The 21291-nt window shown below is 68.4% G+C and overlaps 2 protein-coding genes across 2 annotated transcripts in view; both read left to right on the forward strand.

Moving 5' to 3' along the window:
* Positions 1-1019: 1019 nt before the first annotated feature.
* On the forward strand, positions 1020-8455 carry LOC138100934 (small ribosomal subunit protein eS26-like). Its single transcript, XM_068998758.1, has 5 exons — positions 1020-1252; positions 2029-2206; positions 5086-5216; positions 7741-7840; positions 8427-8455. The coding sequence occupies exons 1-5, from the start codon at positions 1250-1252 to the stop codon at positions 8453-8455; spliced, it is 441 nt and encodes a 146-aa protein (XP_068854859.1). The 5' UTR covers positions 1020-1249.
* A 603-nt stretch (positions 8456-9058) lies between these two features.
* Positions 9059-21291, forward strand: part of LOC138100929 (receptor tyrosine-protein kinase erbB-3-like) — a 41536-nt gene continuing 29303 nt past the window's right edge. The window contains exons 1-11 of the mRNA XM_068998752.1: positions 9059-9182; positions 13286-13437; positions 15169-15355; positions 16686-16811; positions 16941-17006; positions 17103-17221; positions 19335-19476; positions 19557-19670; positions 19748-19868; positions 19940-20013; positions 20106-20196. Coding sequence (XP_068854853.1) covers positions 9086-9182; positions 13286-13437; positions 15169-15355; positions 16686-16811; positions 16941-17006; positions 17103-17221; positions 19335-19476; positions 19557-19670; positions 19748-19868; positions 19940-20013; positions 20106-20196 — 1289 coding nt within the window. The 5' untranslated portion in view covers positions 9059-9085. The remainder of the gene's footprint in view (positions 9183-13285; positions 13438-15168; positions 15356-16685; positions 16812-16940; positions 17007-17102; positions 17222-19334; positions 19477-19556; positions 19671-19747; positions 19869-19939; positions 20014-20105; positions 20197-21291) is intronic.

A 21291-nucleotide genomic window follows, 5' to 3' on the forward strand; every position in this document is an offset into this window, starting at 1 on the left:
GACATTGGGGACCCCCAGAAATGGGGGAAAAGGACATTGGGGTCTCGGTTAGGGGTTTTGGGGGGGCACAGGACATTGGGGACCCCCAGGAATTGGGGGGAAAAGGACATTGGGGGTATCTTGGAGGGGGTTTGGGGACACAGGACTTTGGGGACCCCCAGGAAAAGGGGAAAAGGACATTGGGGTCTTGTTTAGGGGTTTGAGGGGGACACAAGTGGCACTGGGGACCCCCAGGAATGGGGGGAAAAGGACATTGGGGTCTCATTTTGGGGTTTTGGGGGACACAGGACATTGGGGGGGACACAGGACATTGGGGACCCCCAGGAATTGGGGGGGAAAGGGCACAGGGGTCTTGTTTAGGGGTTTTGGGGGGGACACAGATGGCACTGGGGACCCCCAGGAATGGGGGGAAAAGGACATTGGGGGTATCTTGGAGAGGTTTTGGGGACACAGGACATTGGGGACCCCCAGGGATGGGGGGAAAAGAACATTGGGGTCTCGTTTAGGGGTTTGGGGGGACACAGGACATTGGGGGGGGACACAAATGGCACTGGGGACCCCCAGAAATGGGGGAAAAGGACATTGGGGTCTCGGTTAGGGGTTTTGGGGGGACACAGGACACTGGGGGGAGACCCCAGGAAGGGACACGGGACATTGGGGACACACAGGGATGGGGGAAAAGGACATTGGGGGTGTCCTGGAGGGGTTTAGGGGGACACAGGACATTGGGGACCCCCAGGGATGGGGGGAAAAGGACATTGGGGTCTCGTTTAGGGGTTTGGGGGGACACAGGACACCAAGGGGGGACACAAATGGCACTGGGGACCCCCGGGGCTGGGGGGACCCCCCCACGTCACTGGGGACCCCCATGGATCGGAGGGGACCCCCCCACCCACCCTTTCGGACTCCATTTCCCAGCAGCCCCCGCGGCGCGCGCCCTGCGGGTGACGTCACACGCACGGCGCGGGAAATCTCGCTCCTCGCGCGCGGCGCGAATCCCTCCGCCCCTCGCAGAAAAAAAATAGTCCCTACCTCACCCCAGCTCCCGTTAATTCCCCGCCCCCATTCCCGCCGCTCGCCGCCGCCCCCACCCGCCCCGGTGCCTCGGGCGGAGCCGCTGCCAGGCCGCTTCGGGGGTCCCCACGGGAGCCGCGGCGGCGGCGGCGGCGCTTCCGGGCGGAGGGAGCGGACGGATATAAGGACAGCGGTGCTGCGGCCGTGCCTCTTCCGCCGCTCCCTCAGAGCCGCCATGGTGAGCGCGGCGTGGCCGGGGCGGCCCGGGGGGCTCCGGGGGGCGCGGATGGGGCTCGGAGGGGACCCAAAGGGCTCGGAAAGGGATGTGGGGCCCTTATGGGGCAGGGGGTGTTGAGAAGGACCCCTGGGGGGGCTTTGGGAGGTGTGCGAGAGTGACGGGAGGGGGGAGGCGTGGGAGGGGTCGTGAAGGCCTCAGGAGGGGTTTGGCGGGGGGGGGCTCTGAGAGGGTTCTGAGGCCCCGGAGAGGGACGTGGGGTCCGTGTGGGGTCCGTGTGGGGTCCGTGTGGGGTGTGGGATGCTGAGGGGGGCCCTTGGGGTGGTTCTTGGGGTACCGAGAGGGGCGCCCTGAGAGCTGCGGGAGGGGCTTTGGGGTCTCCGGGGGGATTTGGGATGGGGGGCTCGGAGAGGGATGTGGGGCTCATATGGGGCGGGGGGTGTTGAGGAGAGAGGTTCCTGGGGGGCATTAGGGGTGTTTCTAAGGCGGGCCACGTGTGGGGCAGGAGATGCTTTTGGGGCATCTGAGGGTGATATTTGGGGTGTCTGAGGGGGGGCGGGGATGGACGGGGTCCCTATAGGGCGGAAGGTACAGGGAAAACCCCAAGGCCCTTATGGGACGGGGGGGGAGGGGGGCGCGGATGGGACTTTTTTGGGGGTCGTTTTGGGGCTGGGGGTGGCTTTGAGGGGGGGGAATTCCTTTTGGGGTGGGAGTTGGAGGAAGGAGGGGGGGAGGTTCTCCGGGCTGCCGGGGATTGATCCCGGCCTTTCCCGGCGCAGACGAAGAAGAGGAGGAACAACGGGAGGGCCAAGAAGGGCCGCGGGCACGTGCAGCCCATCCGCTGCACCAACTGTGCCCGCTGCGTGCCCAAGGACAAGGCCATCAAGAAATTCGTCATCAGGAACATCGTGGAGGCCGCGGCCGTCAGGGACATCTCCGAGGCCAGCGTGTTCGACTGTGAGCTGCGGGGGGGGGAGGCCCCCAAAAATAACCCCCTGCTCACCCCTGAAATAGCCCCCCCCTGCTCGCCGTGTCACCCCAAAAACAGTCCTTTTGGCACCCCAAAAAAGTTCCCCTAGCCCCCCCTGAATAGCCCCCCCTGCTCGCCGTGTCACCCCAAAAATAGTCCTTTTGTCACCCCAAAATAGCTCCCCTTGCCCCCTAAATAGCCCCCCCTGCTCACCCCAAAACCAGTGCTTTTGTCACCCCAAAACCAGTGCTTTTGTCACCCCAAAAATAGTCCTTTTGGCACCCCAAAATAGCTCCCCTTGCCCCCTAAATAGCCCCCCCTGCTCACCCTAAAAACAGTCCTTTTGTCACCCCAAAAACAGTCCTTTTGTCACCCCAAAAACAGTCCTTTTGTCACCCCAAAATAGCTCCCCTAGCCCCCCCCGAATAGCCCCCCTGCTCGCCGTGTCACCCCAAAAATAGTCCTTTTGTCACCCCAAAAACAGTCCTTTTGTCACCCCAAAAATAGTCCTTTTGTCACCCCAAAATAGCTCCCCTAGCCCCCCCTGAATAGCCCCCCCCGCTCGCCGTGTCACCCCAAAAATAGTCCTTTTGTCACCCCAAAAACAGTCCTTTTGTCACCCCAAAAATAGTCCTTTTGTCACCCCAAAATAGCTCCCCTAGCCCCCCCTGAATAGCCCCCCCCGCTCGCCGTGTCACCCCAAAAATAGTCCTTTTGTCACCCCAAAAACAGTCCTTTTGGCACCCCAAAAATAGTCCTTTTGTCACCCCAAAATAGCTCCCCTTGCCCCCTAAATAGCCCCACCTGCTCACCCCAAAAACAGTCCTTTTGTCGCCCCAAAAATAGTCCTTTTGTCACCCCAAAATAGCTCCCCTTGCCCCCTAAATAGCCCCCCCTGCTCACCCCAAAAACAGTCCTTTTGTCACCCCAAAAACAGTCATTTTGTCACCCCAAAATAGCTCCTCTAGCCCCCCCCTAAATAGCCCCCCCTGCTCACCCCAAAAACAGTCATTTTGTCGCCCCAAAAATAGTCCTTTTGTCACCCCAAAATAGCTCCCATAGCCCCCCCTGAATAGCCCCCCCCGCTCGCCGTGTCACCCCAAAAATAGTCCTTTTGTCACCCCAAAAACAGTCCTTTTTGTCACCCCAAAAAAGCTCCCCTTGCCCCCCTAAATAGCCCCCCCTGCTCACCCCAAAAATAGTCCTTTTGTCACCCCAAAACAGCCTGCCCTGATTCCCCCCAATAACCCATCCTGGCACCCCAAAGATACCCCCCAAAATCAGCCCACCTTGCTGCCTCTGCCCCCCAAAACCAGCCCCTTGTCCCCCCAAAACAGCCCCTTGTCCCCCCAAACAGCCCCTTATCCCCCAAAACAGCCCCTTGTCCCCCCCAAAACAGCCCCTTATCCCCCAAAACCAGCCCCTTGTCCCCCAAAACCAGCCCCTTGTCCCCCCCAAAACAGCCCCTTGTCCCCCAAAACAGCCCCTTGTCCCCCAAAAACAGCCCCTTGTCCCCCCAAAACAGCCCCTTATCCCCCAAAAACAGCCCCTTGTCCCCCCAAAATATCCCACCCTGTCCCCCCCAAATATCCCACCCTCCTCCATCTGCCCCCCCCAAATCAGACCCTCAGAACGTCCCACCCTGCTTGGATCAGGGGGATTTTGGGGGGCTCTGGGCTATCCCGGGGGGATTTTGGGGGTCTCTGGGCTGTCCCAGGGGGATTTTGGGGGTCTCTGGGCTGTCCCGGGGGTGTTTTTTGGGGTCCTTGACCCCCCTGTGCCCCCTCCCCAAAAGATCCCCAGGTGAAGACAGGGCCGTGCTGGGATGGGTTTGGGGTCACCATGGCTGGGTGGGGTCAGGTCTGTCCTGGGGGGGTTTTGGGGTTTCCTGCTGTGTCCCAGGGGTGGTTTTGGGGTCTCTGAGCCCCCTCCCCAACAGATCCACCCTCCTCAAGACAGAACCGGGGGGTTTGGGGTCACTGTTCCACCCCGTAACAACTCCCACCATGCCTGGGTGGGGTCAGGTCTGTCCCAGGGGTGTTTTTGGGGTCCCCGTGCCCCCTCCCCAGCAGATCCACCCTCCTCAGAGCAGGGGGGTTTGGGGTCACTGTTCCACCCCGTAACAACTCCCACCATACCTGGGTGGGGTCAGGTCTGCTCCAGGGGGAGGGTTTGGGGTTTCCTGCTGTGTCCCAGGGGTGTTTTTGGGGTCCCTGAGCCCCCTCCCCAGCAGATCCACCCTCCTGGAGACAGAACAGGGGGGTTTGGGGTCACTGTTCCACCCCACAGCAGCTCCCACCATGCCTGGGTGGGGTCAGATCTGTCCTGGGGGGGTTTTAGGGTTTCCTGCTGTGTCCCAGGGGTGTTTTTGGGGTCCCTGAGCCCCCTCCCCAACAGATCCACCCTCCTTGAGACAGAACAGGGGGGTTTGGGGTCACTGTTCCACCCCGTAACAACTCCCACCATACCTGGGTGGGGTCAGGTCTGTCCCAGGGGTGTTTTTGGGGTCCCTGTGCCCCCTCCCCAGCAGATTCACCCTCCTCAGAACAGGGGGGTTTGGGGTCATTGTTCCACCCCATAACAACTCCCACCATACCTGAGTGGGGTCAGGTCTGCTCCAGGGGGGTTTTGGGGTTTCCTGCTGTGTCCCAGGGGTGTTTTTGGGGTCTCTTGAGCCTCCCGTGCCCCCTCCCCAGCAGATCCACCCTCCTCAGAGCAGGGGAAATTGGGGTCACCGTTCCACCCCGTAACAACTCCCACCATACCTGGGTGGGGTCAGGTCTGTCCCGGGGGTGGGTTTGGGGTTTCCTGCTGTGTCCCAGGGGTGTTTTTGGGGTCCCTGAGCCCCCCGTGCCCCCTCCCACAGCCTACGTGCTGCCCAAGCTGTACGTGAAGCTGCACTACTGCGTCAGCTGCGCCATCCACAGCAAGGTGGTGCGGAACCGCTCCCGCGAGGCCCGCAAGGACCGCACCCCCCCGCCCCGCTTCCGCCCCGCCGTGAGTCCGGGGGGTCCTGGAGGGGTCCCAGGGGGTCTGCGGGGGTCCTGGAGGGGTCCCAGGGGGTCTGCGGGGGTCTTGGAGGGGTCCCAGGTGGTCTGCGGGGGTCCTGGAGGGGTCCCAGGGGGTCCTGGAGGGGTCCCAGGGGGTCTGCGGGGGTCCTGGAAGGGTCCCAGGGGGTCCTGGAGGGGTCCCAGGGGGTCTGCGGGGGTCCTGGAGGGGTCCCAGGGGGTTCTGGAGGGGTCCCAGGGGGTCTGCGGGGGTCCTGGAGGGGTCCCAGGGGGTTCTGGAGGGGTCCCAGGGGGTCTGCGGGGGTCCTGGAAGGGTCCCAGGGGGTCCTGGAGGGGTCCCAGGGGGTCTGCGGGGGTCCTGGAAGGGTCCCAGGGGGTCCTGGAGGGGTCCCAGGGGGTCTGTGGGGGTCCTGGAAGGGTCCCAGGGGGTCTGCGGGGGTCCTGGAGGGGTCCCAGGGGGTTCTGGAGGGGTCCCAGGGGGTCTGTGGGGGTCCTGGAAGGGTCCCAGGGGGTCCTGGAGGGGTCCCAGGGGGTCTGTGGGGGTCCTGGAAGGGTCCCAGGGGGTCTGCGGGGGTCCTGGAGGGGTCCCAGGGGGTTCTGGAGGGGTCCCAGGGGGTCTGCGGGGGTCCTGGAAGGGTCCCAGGGGGTCCTGGAGGGGTCCCAGGGGGTCTGTGGGGGTCCTGGAAGGGTCCCAGGGGGTCTGCGGGGGTCCCAGGGGGTCTGCGGGGGTCCTGGAGGGGTCCCAGGGGGTCTGCGGGGGTCCTGGAGGGGTCCCAGGGGGTCCTGGAGGGGTCCCAGGGGGTCTGCGGAGGTCCTGGAAGGGTCCCAGGGGGTCCTGGAGGGGTCCCAGGGGGTCTGTGGGGGTCCTGGAAGGGTCCCAGGGGGTCCTGGAGGGGTCCCAGGGTGTCTGTGGGGGTCCTGGAAGGGTCCCAGGGGGTCTGCGGGGGTCCCAGGGGGTCTGCGGGGGTCCTGGAAGGGTCCCAGGGGGTTCTGGAGGGGTCCCAGGGGGTCTGCGGGGGTCCTGGAAGGGTCCCAGGGGGTCCTGGAGGGGTCCCAGGGGGTCTGTGGGGGTCCTGGAAGGGTCCCAGGGGGTCTGCGGGGGTCCCAGGGGGTCTGCGGGGGTCCTGGAGGGGTCCCAGGGGGTCTGCGGGGGTCCCAGGGGGTCTGCAGGGGTCCTGGAGGGGTCCCAGGGGGTCCTGGAGGGGTCCCAGGGGGTCTGCGGGGGTCCTGGAAGGGTCCCAGGGGGTCCGAGGGGGGGTCCTGGAGGGGTCCCAGGGGGTCTGCGGGGGTCCTGGAGGGGTCCTAGGGGGTTTGGGAAAGTTTCAGGGTGTCTGGGAGGGTCCCAGGGGGTCTGGGAGGGTTCCAGGGGGTCCTGGGGGGGTCGCAAAGGGTCCTGGAGGGGTCTGGGAGGGTTCCAGGGGGTCCTGGGGGGGTTCCAGGGGGTCCTGGAAGGGTCCCAGGGGGTCCTGGAGGGGTCTGGGAAAGTCACAGGGGTTCCTGGAAGGGTCTGGGAGAGTTCCAGGGGGTCCTAGAGGGGTCGCAAAGGGTCCTGGAGGGGTCTGGGAGGGTTCCAGGGGGTCTGGGAGGGTTCCAGGGGGTCCTGGGGGGGTCGCAAAGGGTCCTGGAGGGGTCTGGGAGGGTTCCAGGGGGTCCCAGGGGGTCCTGGAGGGGTGCTAGGGGAGTTGGGAGAGTTGCAGGGGGTCCTGGAGGGGTCTGGGAGGGTCCCTGGGGGTCCTGGAAGGGTCCCAGGGGGTCCGAGGGGGGGTCCTGGAGGGGTCCCAGGGGGTCTGCGGGGGTCCTGGAGGGGTCCTAGGGGGTTTGGGAAAGTTTCAGGGTGTCTGGGAGGGTCCCAGGGGGTCTGGGAGGGTTCCACGGGGTCCTGGGGGGGTTCCAGGGGGTCCTGGAAGGGTCCCAGGGGGTCCTGGAGGGGTCTGGGAAAGTCACAGGGGTTCCTGGGGGGGGTCCTAGGGGAGTTGGGGGAGTTGCAGGGGGTCCTGGAGGGGTCTGGGAGGGTCCCAGGGGGTCTGGAAGGGTCCCAGGGGGTCTGGGGGGTCCTGCAGGGGTCCTAGGGGGTCTGGGAGGGTCCCAGGGAGTCCTGGAGGGGTTTGGGAGGGTTCCAGGGGGTCCTGGGGGGGTCCAAGGGGGTCTGGGAAGGGTCCCAGAGTGCCCTGGAGGGGTCTGAGAGAGTCCCAGGGGGTCTCAGGGGGTCTGGGAGAGTTCCAGGGAGTCCTGGGGGGGTTCCCAGGGGGTCCTGGTGGGGTCTGGGAGAGTTCCAGGGAGTCCTGGAGGGGTCCCAGGGGGTCTGGGAGGGTCCCAGGGGGTCCGGGGGGAGGTCCCAGGGGGTCCTGGAGGGGTCTCAGGGGGTTCTGGAGGGATCCACAGGGCTTCTGGGGGGGTTCTGGGAGGGTCCCCAGGGGGTTTTGGGGAGTCCCAAGGGGTCTGGGGGGCACCTGGAGGGGTCTGGGGGGGTCTCCGGGGGTCTGTGCCCCCCTAACCGTGGGTTCTCTCTGCAGGGAGCAGCCCCCCGCCCCCCCCCCCAAGCCCATGTGAGGAGCCCCCGGCCCCGTGCGGGACCCCCGAGCGCAGAGTCAATAAAGGATCAGCTCCGAGCCGGCTCCGTGTTCTTGGGGGGATTCGGGAATTGGGGGGGGGTCCTGAGGGGTTCTCAGCCCCCTCCTTATGGGGGGGCTCTGGGGTCACCCCATATCTTGGGGGGGGGGGGGGGGGCTGCTCCAAGCCTGGCTCCTGTGGTTTTTGGGGGTGGGGGGGTTCCTGAGGGGTTCTCAGCCCCCTGGTTATGGGGGGCTCTGGGGTCCCCAGTGTGGGGCTGGGGGGCTGCTGCCCACCCTGGAGGGGGGGGATGGGGGGGGGGGGGCTCTGCCCCCTGGTGCTGTCCGGGTGTATTTGGGGGGGCTCAGGGGGGCACCCCCTGCCTGCAGAGGGTTTGGGGGGGCTGCCCCGGTGCCCCCAAACCCCTCCCCTGACCCCAAACCTTGCTCAGGGGGGGTTCCGGGTCCCCAAATCCTCCCCAGGGCCAGAACCTGCCCCGAGCTGGGGGGGCCGGAATGGGGGTCAGGACCCCCCCCCCCCCGTTTTGGGGGAGCGGGGCGGGGGGGGGGGGGGGGCGTCAATCTGGGAGCGGATTTGGGGGGGCTGCAGTGGGGCCCGACCCCTCTCCCCTGTTCTGGGGGGGCCGCAGTGGGGCCAGGCCGTGCCCGGGGGGTGTGAACGGGGCTGGGGGGGGGACACCGAGGGACGAACTTCGTCCCGGGACCGGCGCCGGGGGGCGGCAGGACCGGGCCGGGGGCGGGGGGGGCACCGGGGCTTCACCCGAACGAACCGGGAGGGGCCGGACCGGGCCGGGGGCGGGGGGGGCACCGGGGCTTCACCCGCACGAACCGGGAGGGGCCGAACCGAGCCGGGGGCGGGGGGGGCACCGGGGCTTAACCCGAACGAACCGGGAGGGGCCGGACCGGGCTGGGGGCGGGGGGGGGCACCGGGGCTTCATCCGAACGAACCGGGAGGGGCCGAACCGGGCCGGGGGCGGGGGGGGGCACCGGGGCTTCACCCGCCCGAACCGGGAGGGGCCGAACCGAGCCGGGGGCGTCGCGCTGGGGCCGGTCCCGGCCGTGCCCGGCCCGGGCGGGGGCGGAGGGTCCCGGTGCCACCGCCCCGGGCGCGGCGGGCGGGTCCCGGGGAGGGGCGGGGAGGGAAGCGGGGTGTCCCGTTCCCCCCCTCACCTCCTCCCCGGCGCTGCCCCCGCCCGGCCCGGCCCGGCCCGGCCCCGCCCGCCCCGCGGCCCCGCGCCAGGTGCATTCCCGGGCACGCTCCGCCGCTACCGGGGCCCCGCGAGCCGCGATGGAGCCGCACCGGCACCGGGAGCGGCCCCGGGCGGTGCTGCTGCTGCTGCTGCTGCTGCTGCTCCGCGCCCCCGCGCCCGGCGCCGCGCAGGCAGGTGAGCACCGGCACCGGCACCGCCGGGAGCACGGGGGAACCGGGGCTGCGCGGCCGGAGCGGGCAAGGGGGGAAACGGGGAAATACCGGAGCGCTCGGGGCTCCCGGGATGGGCGGCGGCAGTGGGAGCGCTCGGGGGTCCCGGCGCCCCTGGTGTCCCGATTCGGCCGGTACCGGACCCCGACCCAATCCCGACAATTCCCGCGGCCGCTTCCCCCCGCGGGAGCGTCCCGGGATCCCCCGGCGCTGTCCCGGGGGGGACCCCACGGCCCCGGGGGTACCGGGACTGGCAAAGCCCCCCCCGGGATCGTGGCTCCGGCGGGACCGGGGCTCGCTGCCCCCTCCCGGGGGTCTGTCCCGAGGGTCGCTGCCTCCTCCCGGGGGTCGATCCCGCGCTCGGTGCCCCTTCTCGGGGGTCGGTCCCGCTCTCGGTGCCCCCTCCCGGGGGTCCCACCCGGGGTTCGGTGCCCCCTCCCGGGCTCGGTCCCGCTCTCGGTGCCCCCTCCCGCGCTCGGCACCTGCGGCCCCGCAGCTGCCCGGGCTAATTTTAGGCTGCGAGGCCGGGACCCGCCGATGCCTTTGGGATCCGGGTGGGACCCCCCGAGGGGTTTGGGGGGGGATCCTTCAGACGGGACCCTCGGAAGGGCCCCGGCCCTGCCCGCGCGGCCCCCGCGCACCCCGGAAGGGCCGCGGCCGCCCGGGAGTTGTTTTCCAGTCCCCAAAGGAAAAACACCGAGGGCTGGACGCGCAGGTGGGGCCGGCGTCACCCCGAAATGCCGGCGGTGCCCGGGGGTGCCCGGGGCTGGGGGGGACACACGGGGGACCCCCTCGGGGTGTCCCCAGCTCCGTGTGCCACCGGCGACGCCTCGGCTGCCACCCACGGGGTCCGGATCGCACGGACGGGAGAGAGGGAGCAGTGGGGGGGCTCAGGGACACCTCGGGGGGCTCAAGGACACCTCGGGGGGGGCTCGGGGACACCGAGGGGACACCGAGGGGAGCGGCCGCAGCTCTGCACCCCCCAAAGCCGGCTCCCCGTCCCCTCTGAGAGCCCCCTTTGTTCGCCCGGGGCCCGGCGCACACAGCCCCCTTTGTGCCGCCGCCGGGGCCGAGGGCAGGAGGTCGCGCCTGGCCCCCCGTCCCCCCCCCGTCCCCCCCGTCCCCGGTGCCCCCCCCGGTGCCCCCCCCCGGGTCCCCCGGTGCTATTCCTGGCGGCGGGGGCCGGGGGCCGCGGTGGCACGCGGCTGATAGCGGGGACGTGCCGGAGCTGCCAGCGGGGCCCCGCGCTGATAACGCCCGGTCCCGCCGCCGCCGCGGCGCCCGGGGGGGGGCCCCCGGCATCGCCCCCCACCCCCCCCGCGGGCAGGTGCACCCGGGGGTCGCGCCCCCGCAGTCCCCCGTGCCGAGGGGTCCCGGTGGGACCCTCGGAGCCGCCGTTCAGGAGTCACCGGCGCTGCCCCAGCACGCTCAAGGCTACGAGGGTCGGGGGGCGCTGGATGCTTCGCCCCCCCCCAACACCCTGAGGACCCCCCCCGGTGTTTCACGGGGGGTCGCAGCACCCCCTTTTCCGGGCCCCCCCGTGCCCATCCCCGGGGCGTCGGGGCTGGGGGGCCGCTGCCATCGCAGCTGGGACCTTTTTTTAGCCCCTTCCCTGCTAAAATAGCTCGGCCCGGGGCGGGGGGGCCCTTCCCGTGCGGGCACCGAGCTGCGGCCGCCCCCGGAGGGGTCCCGGGCCGGACAAAGCCGCCTTTGACCGCGGCCCCCCCGCGCCGGGGCCTGAGTCACGTCTGCCGGGTCCCGGGGGGGGGAGCCCGCACCCCTCCGTGCCCCCCGGGGGTCCCGGTTTCGGGGGGCTCAGCCCCCCCCCCCCCCCCCTCCCGTCCCGCCCGCCACAATCGCGGCTTTGTGCGGTGCCAGGGGAGGGGGCCCCGCGCACAAAGGGGGCCCTGTGCGCCCACGCGGGGTGCGGGGAGGGGGGGACGGACGGACACCGAGCCCGTCACCCCCGGGGGGACCCCGCGCCCCCGAGGCCGGGGGTGTCCGCGGGGCTCGGCCCGGCCCTGTGGGGCGGTGGCGGCGGGGCCGAAGTCCGGGCGGGCGTGGCGGGGCGGGGGGGCCGTGCCCGCGGCACCCGCCTTGCGCAAGGCTCGCCCGGCCGGTTCGGGCACCGCGCTCCGGAGGGAGGGAGCGGAGAGGAGCGGGAGGACCCGGCGCTCCCCGCCCCGGGCACCGCCACCCCCGCCGAGGGGTGGGGGGGGATGTGCGGATGTGGGGGGGGGGACAAAAGGGAGAGGCAAGGACACCATGGAAGGGACACCATGGAGGGGACAGGGACACCATGGAAGGGACAGGGACACCATGGGTGGGACAGGGACACCATGGGGAGGACAGGGACATCATGGAAGGGACAGGGACATCATGGAAGGGACACCATGGAAGGGACAGGGACGCCATGGGTGGGATACCGGGGAGGGGACAGGGACAAGAGCAGAGGGAACAAGGACACTGTAAGGGGCACACCACAGAGGGGACAGGGACACCATGGGGGGGACAAGGACATCATGGAAGGGACAAGAACACTGTGGAGGAGACAAGGACACCATGGAGGGGACAGGAACGCCATGGGGAGGACAGGGACATCATGGAAGGGACAGGGACACCATGGAGGGGACAGGGACATCATGGAAGGGACAAGGACACCATGGAGGGGATGGGGACACCATGGGGGGGACGGGGACACCATGGAGGAGACAAGGACACCACAGAAGGGACAAGGACACCATGGAAGGGACAGGGACACCGTGGAAGGGACAGGGACACCATGGGGGGGACAGGGACACCACAGAAGGGACAGGGACACGGTGGAGGGGACAAGGACACCATGGAGGGGACAGGGACACCGTGGGGGGGAGAGGGACACCATGGAGGAGACAAGGACACCACAGAAGGGACAAGGACACCATGGGGGGGACTGGGACACCATGGAAGGGACAAGGACACCATGGAGGGGACAGGGACACCATGGAAGGGACAGGAACGCCATGGGGGGGACAGGGACGCCGTGGAAGGGACAGGAACGCCATGGGGGGGACAGGGACACCGTGGAGGGGACAGGAACGCCATGGGGAGGACAGGGACACCGTGGAAGGGACAGGGACACCATGGGGGGGACAGGGACACCACAGAAGGGACAGGGACACCACAGAAGGGACAGGGACACTGTGGAGGGGACAAGGACACCATGGAGGGGACAGGGACACCATGGAGGGGACAAGGACACCATGGAAGGGACAGGGACACCACAGAAGGGACAAGGACACCATGGGGGGGACAGGGACATCATGGAGGGGACAGGGACACCATGGAGGGGACAGGGACACCATGGAGGGGTCAGGGACACCGTGGGGGGGAGAGGGACACCATGGAGGGGACAAGGACACCACAGAAGGGACAAGGACACCATGGGGGGGACTGGGACACCATGGAGGGGACAGGGACACCGTGGGGGGGACAGGGACACCATGGAGGAGACAAGGACACCACAGAAGGGACAGGGACACCATGGAAGGGACAGGGACACCGTGGGGGTGACAGGGACACCGTGGAGGCGCACCATGGACGGGACACTATGGGCACTGTGGGGGGCACAGGGCCAGCACAGGAGGGACAGAGACCAGCACGGGAGCGTCCAGGAGGAGACGGAGCCACCAAGGAGGGGACATGGCCACTGGGGGGGGGGGGGGACATGGCCAGCTTGGAGTGGACAGCGAGCCCATCCAGGACATTGGTGTGGCCACCAAGGGGAGGACGTGACCATCGAAGGGGTGACACGGCCACCATGGGGACCATCAAGGGCAGGACATGACCAGCTCAGAGGGGACAGAGACCACACAGGGCACGTGGCCAGCGTGGAGGTGACACGGTGGCCAGCGCGGGGGACCACCGCGGCCACCAAGGGGAGGACGTGACCATTCAAGGGGGTGACACAGCCCCCGTGGGGGTGCCACGACCACGGCCGTGACGTGTGGGACGCGTCCAGCTCGGGGGGGTGCCGTGGCCACGCGGGGGTGGCCGCGGTGGCCCCGGTGACCCCGTCGGTGGCCGCAGTGTGCGCGGGGACGCTGAACGGGCTGAGCGTGACGGGGGACGCGCAGCACCAGTACCAGACCCTGCACAAGATGTACAACAACTGCGAGATCGTCATGGGCAACCTGGAGATCGTCCTCATCGACCACACCCAGGACCTGTCCTTCCTCCAGGTGACCCAGGGTGTCCCCAGCCCCCCACGGGTGTCCCCAACCCTCCTTGGGTGTCCCCGGCCCCCCTCAGTGTCCCCAACCCCCCTTGGGTGTCCCCGGCCCCCCATGGGTGTCCCCAACCCTCCTTGGGTGTCCCCGGCCCCCCATGGGTGTCCCCAGACCCCTCAGTGTCCCCAGCCCCCCTTGGGTGTCCCCAGCCCCCCTCAGTGTCCCCAACCCCCAAAGGTGTCCCCAGACCCCCTCAGTGTCCCCAGCCCCCCATGGGTGTCCCCAGCCCCCCTCAGTATCCCCAACCCTCCTTGGGTGTCCCCGGCCCCCCACAGTGTCCCCAGCCCCCCTCAGTGTCCCCAGCCCTCCTTGGGTGTCCCCAGCCCCCCATGGGTGTCCCCAGCCCCCCTCAGTGTCCCCAACCCCCCTTGGGTGTCCCCAACCCCCCCTCAGTGTCCCCAGCCCCCCATGGGTGTCCCCAACCCCCCCTCAGTGTCCCCAGCCCCCCATGGGTGTCCCCAGCCCCCCATGGGTGTCCCCAACCCCCCACAGTGTCCCCAGCCCCCCACGGGTGTCCCCAGCCCCACTTGTGGAGGGTGGCTGGGTGGTACCTGGTGGTCAGTGTGGGGGGCGGGGTGGCCATGCTGACCACACAGTGGCCACAGACCATCCGGGAGGTGACTGGTGAGGTTAGGTGGCCATGCTGACCGCACGGTGGCCGCAGACCATCCAGGAGGTGACCAGGGGGAGGTTGGGTGGCCGTGCTGACTGCATGGTGGCTGCAGACCATCCGGGAGGTGACCAGGGGGAGGTTAGGTGGCCATGCTGACCAGACGGTGGCCGCAGACCATCCGGGAGGTGACTGTTGGGGTTGGGTGGCCATGCTGACCACACGGTGGCCGCAGACCATCTGGGAGGTGACTGGTGAGGTTAGGTGGCCATGCTGACCACACGGTGGCCGCAGACCATCCAGGAGATGACCAGGGGGAGGTTAGGTGGCCATGCTGACCACACGGTGGCCACAGACCATCCGGGAGGTGACTGTTGGGGTTGGGTGGCCATGCTGACCGCACAGTGGCCACAGACCATCCGGGAGGTGACCAGGGGGAGGTTAGGTGGCCATGCTGACCGCACGGTGGCCGCAGACCATCCGGGAGGTGACCAGGGGGGTTGGGTGGCCATGCTGACCGCACGGTGGCCGCAGACCATCCGGGAGGTGACCAGGGGGGTTGGGTGGCCATGCTGACCGCACGGTGGCCGCAGACCGTCCAGGAGGTGACCAGGGGGAGGTTAGGTGGCCATGCTGACCGCACGGTGGCCGCAGACCATCCAGGAGGTGACCAGGGGGGTTGGGTGGCCATGCTGACCGCACGGTGGCCGCAGACCATCGGGGAGGTGACCAGGGGGAGGTTAGGTGGCCATGCTGACTGCACGGTGGCCACAGACCATCCGGGAGGTGACCAGGGGGGTTGGGTGGCCATGCTGACCACACGGTGGCTGCAGACCGTCCAGGAGGTGACCAGGGGGGTTAGGTGGCCATGCTGACCACACGGTGGCCACAGACCATCCAGGAGATGACCAGGGGGAGGTTAGGTGGCCATGCTGACCACACGGTGGCCGCAGACCATCCGGGAGGTGACTGGTGAGGTTAGGTGGCCATGCTGACCGCATGGTGGCCGCAGACCATCCGGGAGGTGACCAGGGGGAGGTTAGGTGGCCATGCTGACCGCACGGTGGCCGCAGACCATCCGGGAGGTGACCGGCTACATCCTGATCGCCATGAACGTGTTCGCGGCGCTGCCGCTGCGCAGCCTGCGCGTGATCCGCGGGACGCAGTTCTACGAGGAGCGCTTCGCCCTCTTCGTGCTGCTCAACTACAACCCCAACGCCACCCACGCCCTGCGCCAGCTCGGCCTCAGCCAGCTCACGGGTGGGGGCATCGCCGCGGGCACGGGGACGGCGCGGGGAGGGGGCAACGGGGGGTTGGGGACGCCGTGAGGGGTTGGGGACAGCCAGGGTGGGTTGGGGACATCGTGGGGTTGGGGACGTCGTGGGGTTGGGGACAGCCAGGGTGGGTTGGGGACATCGTGGGGTTGGGGACGTCGTGGGGTTGGGGATGTTGTGAGGGGCTGGGGACGTTGTGGGGTTGGAGACACCCAGGGTGGTTTGGGGACATCGTGGGGTTGGGGACACCACAGGGAGCTGGAGACACCCATGGGAGCAGCACAGAGAGGGGACACCACAGGGTTGGGGACACCCATGGTGGGTTGGGGACATCGTGGGGTTGGGGACGTTGTGAGGGGTTGGGGACACTCAGGGTGGGTTGGGGACATCGTGGGGCTGGGGACGTTGTGGGGTTGGGGATGTCGCGAGGGGTTGGGGACAGCCAGGGTGGGTTGGGGACATCGTGGGGGGCTGAGGACACCACGGGGGGCTGGGGACACCCATGGGAGCAGCACAGAGAGGGGACACCACGGGGTTGGGGATGCCGTGGGGTTGAGGACACCCAGGGTGGGTTGGGGACATCGTGGGGTTGGGGACGTCGTGAGGGGTTGGGGACACCCAGGGTGGGTTGGGGACATCGTGGGGTTGGGGACGTTGTGAGGGGTTGGGGACACTCAGGGTGGGTTGGGGACATCGTGGGGCTGGGGACGTTGTGGGGTTGGGGATGTCGCGAGGGGTTGGGGACAGCCAGGGTGGGTTGGGGACATCGTGGGGGGCTGAGGACACCACGGGGAGCTGGGGACACCCATGGGAGCAGCACAGAGAGGGGACACCATGGGGTTGGGGATGCTGTAGGATTGGGGACACCATGGGGTTGAGGACACCCAGGGTGGGTTGGGGACATTGTGGGGTTGGGGACATTGTGAGGGGTTGGGGACACCACGGGGGGCTGGGGACACCCATGGGAGCAGCACAGAGAGGGGACACCACGGGGTTGGGGATGCCGTGGGGTTGGGGACACCCATGGTGGGTTGGGGACATCATGGGGGGCTGAGGACACCACGGGGGGCTGGGGACACCCATGGGGAGCCAGGGATGCTGTGGGGGGCTGGGGACACCACAGGGTTGGGGACACCAAGGGGGGCTGGGGACACCCTGTCCCCCCTGTCCCCCTCCATCCCCCCTGTCACCCCCCGTCCCCCCTGTCCCCCCCGTCCCCCCCCGTCCCCCCTGTCCCCCCCGTCACCCCTGTCCCCCCCTGTCCCCCCTGTCCCCCCCCCATCCCCCCCATCACCCCCTGTCCCCCCTGTCCCCAGAGATCCTGGCGGGGGGGGTGTACATCGAGAAGAACGCGCAGCTCTGCCACGTGGACACGGTGGAGTGGAGGGACATCATGAGGGACCCGCGCCTGGAGCCCATCGTGAGGGACAACGGCAAGGGCTGTGCGTGCCAGGGCACCCCGGGAGGGGGGGGGGGGCTTCGGGGCCACCCCTGCGCTCGGGGTCCAGCTGGGGGTCACCCCTGGGTTTGGGTCACTTCGGGGTGACCCCCGCCCTCTGTGCCACCCGCAGGTCCCCCATGCCACGAGAGCTGCGGCGGCCACTGCTGGGGGCCCGGCCCCGAGGACTGCCAGAAACGTGGGTACCTGGGGGGGGGGGGGGGGTCATGGGGGGGAATTTGGGGTGGTCAGCACCCCCCGGCCCCCCGGGTGACCCCACCGTGTGGCCCCGCAGTGACCAAGACCATCTGCGCCCCGCAGTGCAACGGGCGCTGCTTCGGGCGGGCGCCCAACGAGTGCTGCCACGAGGAGTGCGCGGGGGGCTGCACCGGCCCCCTCCGCACCCACTGCTTCGTACGTGAGCCGGGAGCGCGGCCCGCGGCCGTCTGTGCCTCTGTCCGTCCGTCTGTCCGTCTGTCTGTCCGTGCCCGCGGCCGTCTGTGCCTCTGTCCGTCCGTCCGTCTGTCTGTCCGTGCCCGCGGCCGTCTGTGCCTCTGTCCGTCTGTCTGTCCGTCCGTCTGTCCGTGCCCGCGGCCGTCTGTGCCTCTGTCCGTCCGTCTGTCCGTCCGTCTGTCCGTGCCCGCGGCCGTCTGTGCCTCTGTCCGTCCGTCTGTCCGTCTGTCTGTCCGTGCCCGCGGCCGTCTGTGCCTCTGTCCGTCCGTCTGTCCGTCTGTCTGTCCGTGCCCGCGGCCGTCTGTGCCTCTGTCCGTCCGTCTGTCCGTCTGTCTGTCCGTGCCCGCGGCCGTCTGTGCCTCTGTCCGTCCGTCTGTCCGTCCGTCTGTCCGTGCCCGCGGCCGTCTGTCCCTCTGTCCGTCCGTCTGTCCGTCTGTCCGTGCCTGTGTCTGTCTGTCTGTCCGTGCCTGTGTCCGTCTGTCCGTGCCTGTGTCCGTCTGTCCATCCCTGTCCGTCTGTCCGTCCCTGTGTCTGTCTGTCCACCCCTGTGTCCGTCTGTCCGTGCCTGTGTCTGTCTGTCCATCCCTGTCTGTCTGCCCGTGCCTGTGTCTGTCTGTCCACCCCTGTGTCCGTCTGTCCGTCCCTATGTCTGTCTGTCCGTCCCTGTGTCCGTCTGTCCATCCCTGTCCATCTGTCCGTCCCTGTGTCTGTCTGTCCGTCCCTGTGTCCGTCTGTCCGTGCCTGTGTCCGTCTGTCCGTGCCTGTGTCTGTCTGTCCACCCCTGTGTCCGTCTGTCCGTCCCTGTGTCTGTCTGTCCGTCCCTGTGTCCGTCTGTCCGTCCCTGTCCGTCTGTCCGTCCCTGTGTCTGTCTGTCCACCCCTGTGTCCGTCTGTCCGTGCCTGTGTCTGTCTGCCCGTGCCTGTGTCCGTCTGTCCATCCCTGTCTGTCTGTCCGTGCCTGTGTCTGTCTGTCCACCCCTGTGTCCGTCTGTCCGTCCCTATGTCTGTCTGTCCATCCCTGTGTCCGTCTGTCCGTCCCTGTGTCTGTCTGTCCGTCCCTGTGTCTGTCTGTCCACCCCTGTGTCCGTCTGTCCATCCCCTGTGTCTGTCTGTCCCCTGTGTCCGTCTGTCCATCCCTGCATCCAGCTGGCTGTCTCTGTGTCTGTCTGTCCGTCCCTGTGTCCATCTGTCCATCCCCTGTGTCCGTCTGTCCATCCCCTGTGTCAGTCTGTCCATCCCCTGTGTCTGTCTGTCCGTCCCTGTGTCCGTCTGTCCATCCCCATGTCTGTCCGTCCCCTGTGTCCGTCTGTCCATCCCGTGTCCATCTGTCCACCCCTGTGACTGTCTGTCCATCCCTGTGTCCAGCTGGCTGTCCCTGTGTCCCCCCTAACCATCCTCATATCCATCCCATGCCCACCCCATGTCCCACCCCATGTCCATCCCTGTCCATCTCCTGTCCATCCCTGTGTCCATCCTGTGTCCATCCCATGTCCATCCCTGTCCATCCCTGTCCATCCCATGTCCATCCCTTGTCCATCCCATGTCCGTCCCGTGTCCATCTGTCCCTCCCAGGCCTGCCGGCACTTCAGTGACAGCAACGCCTGTGTCCCGCTGTGTCCATCCCTGTGTCCATCCCTGTGTCCATCCCATGTCCATCCCCATGTCCATCCCGTGTCCATCTGTCCCTCCCAGGCCTGCCGGCACTTCAATGACAGCGGCGCCTGTGTCCCGCTGTGTCCATCCCTGTGTCCATCCCCGTGTCCATCCCTGTGTCCATCCTGTGTCCATCCCTGTCCATCTCCTGTCCATCCCTGTGTCCATCCCTGTGTCCATCCCGTGTCCATCTCCTGTCCATCTCCTGTCCATCCCATGTCCATCCCGTGTCCGTCTGTCCCTCCCAGGCCTGCCGGCACTTCAACGACAGCGGCGCCTGTGTCCCGCTGTGTCCATCCCTGTGTCCATCCCTGTGTCCACCCCATGTCCCCCCCCGTCCATCCCATGTCCATCCCCGTGTCCATCTCCTGTCCATCTCCTGTCCATCCCATGTCCATCCCGTGTCCGTCTGTCCCTCCCAGGCCTGCCGGCACTTCAACGACAGCGGCGCCTGTGTCCCGCTGTGTCCGCAGCCCCTCATCTACAACAAGCTGACGTTCCAGCTGGAGCCCAACCCTGACACCAAGTACCAGTACGGGGGGGTCTGCGTGCGGGAATGCCCCCGTGAGTCGGCGTTTGGGATTTGGGGGGGCTCCGGGGGGCTCTGGGGACGGCCGCTCGGTGACCCCGAGCCTCTCCCCCAGACAACTTCGTGGTGGACCAGAGCTCGTGCGTGCGCGCCTGCCCCAACGACAAGATGGAAGTGGAGAAGAACGGGCTGAAGATCTGCGAGCCCTGCGCGGGGCTGTGCCCCAAGGGTACGGGGCTGGGGGTCCCCGAGGGGGGCCGGGGATGGCGGGACCCCCCCCCTGACCCCCGTCCCGCACCCCCACAGCCTGCGAGGGCACCGGCGCCGGCAGCAAATACCAGACCGTGGACTCGAGCAACATCGACACCTTCATCAACTGCACCAAGATCCTGGGCAACCTCGACTTCCTCATCACGGGCCTGGAGGGGTGAGGGGCGGGATTTGGGGGGGGCTCGGGGGTGCAGCCCCCCAGCCCTACTGATGGCTGCGGCCCCGCAGGGATCCCTGGCGCAACATCTCGGCGCTGGACCCGGAGAAGCTGAACGTGTTCCGGACGGTGCGGGAGATCACGGGTGAGGAGCGGGGCTGGGGGTGCTGGGACCCCCCCCTGGAGCCCTCCCCCCGGGACCCCCGGAGCCGCCCTGAGCCCCCCGTGTCCCCGCAGGGTACCTGAACATCCAGTCCTGGCCCAAGCACATGCACAACTTCAGCGTCTTCTCCAACCTCGAGACCATCGGGGGCCGGAGCCTGTACAAGTGAGGAGCCTCCGCCGCGTGTCCTGCTCCGCCGATCCCCGAATTCCCTGTTTTCCCTAATCCCTGAATCCCCCGTCATCCCCAATCCCCGAATTCCCCGTTTTCCCTAATCCCCGCATCCCCTCATCCCTGCATCCCCGGCACCCCCCATCCCCATGTCCTTGTCCCTGTGTTCCCTCGGGACCTTCCCTCCCTCCCTCCCTCCCTCCCTCCTCCCGCTCCCGGAGCCTCCCTCAGTCCTGGAGCATTCCCCGGATCCCGGAGCATTCCCCGGGTCCCGGAACATTCTCCTGTTACCGGAGCTTCCCTTCCGCCACTCCTGGAACATCCCCTCATGCCCGGAGCACTCCCCGGATCCCGGAGCGGCTCCCCACTCCCGGTGCATCTCCTCACTCCCGGAGCATTCCCCGGCTCCCGGAGCATCCCCTCAGTCCCGGAGCATTCCCCGGATCTCGGAGCATTCCCCGGCTCCCGGAGCATCCCCTCAGTCCCGGAGCATCCCCTCACTCCCAGAGCATTCCCCGGGTCCCAGAACATTCCCTCACTCCCGGAGCATTCCCCGGCTCCCGGAGCATCCCCTCATGCCCGGAGCATTCCCTCACTCCCTGAGCATCCCCTCATGCCCGAAGCCGCTCCCGGATCCCGGAGCATTCCCCGGCTCCAGGAGCGGCTCCCGACTTCCGGAGCATCCCCTCACTCCCGGAGGATTTCCCGGCTCCCGGAGCAGCTCCCGGAGCATCCCCTCACTCCCGGAGCATCCCCTCACTCCCGGAGCACCCCCAACTCCCGGACCATCCCCTCACTCCCGGCGCATCCCCTCACTCCCGGCGCATCCCCTCACTCCCGGACCACCCCCTCACTCCCGGAGCATCCCCTCACTCCCGGACCATCCTTTCACTCCCGGCGCACCTCCCCACTCCCGGGAGCATCCCCAGCTCCCCGAGCTCCCCCAGCTCCCGGACCATCCCCTCACTCCCGGAGCAGCTCCCGGAGCACCCCCAACTCCCGGAGCATCCCCTCACTCCCGGACCATCCCCTCACTCCCGGTGCACCCCCTCACTCCCGGACCATCCCCTCACTCCCGGTGCACCCCCT

Source organism: Aphelocoma coerulescens, unplaced genomic scaffold (assembly GCF_041296385.1).
Source record: "Aphelocoma coerulescens isolate FSJ_1873_10779 unplaced genomic scaffold, UR_Acoe_1.0 HiC_scaffold_168, whole genome shotgun sequence".
NCBI lineage: Eukaryota > Metazoa > Chordata > Aves > Passeriformes > Corvidae > Aphelocoma > Aphelocoma coerulescens.

Bases quoted from the DNA above. Each gene is read 5' to 3' on its own strand.
- LOC138100934 (XM_068998758.1), top strand. The intron at 2,207-5,085 runs GTGAGCTGCGGG...CCCCTCCCACAG, and splicing joins CGAGGCCAGCGTGTTCGACT to CCTACGTGCTGCCCAAGCTG. The intron at 7,841-8,426 runs GCTCCGTGTTCT...GGGGGGCCGCAG, and splicing joins AAAGGATCAGCTCCGAGCCG to TGGGGCCAGGCCGTGCCCGG.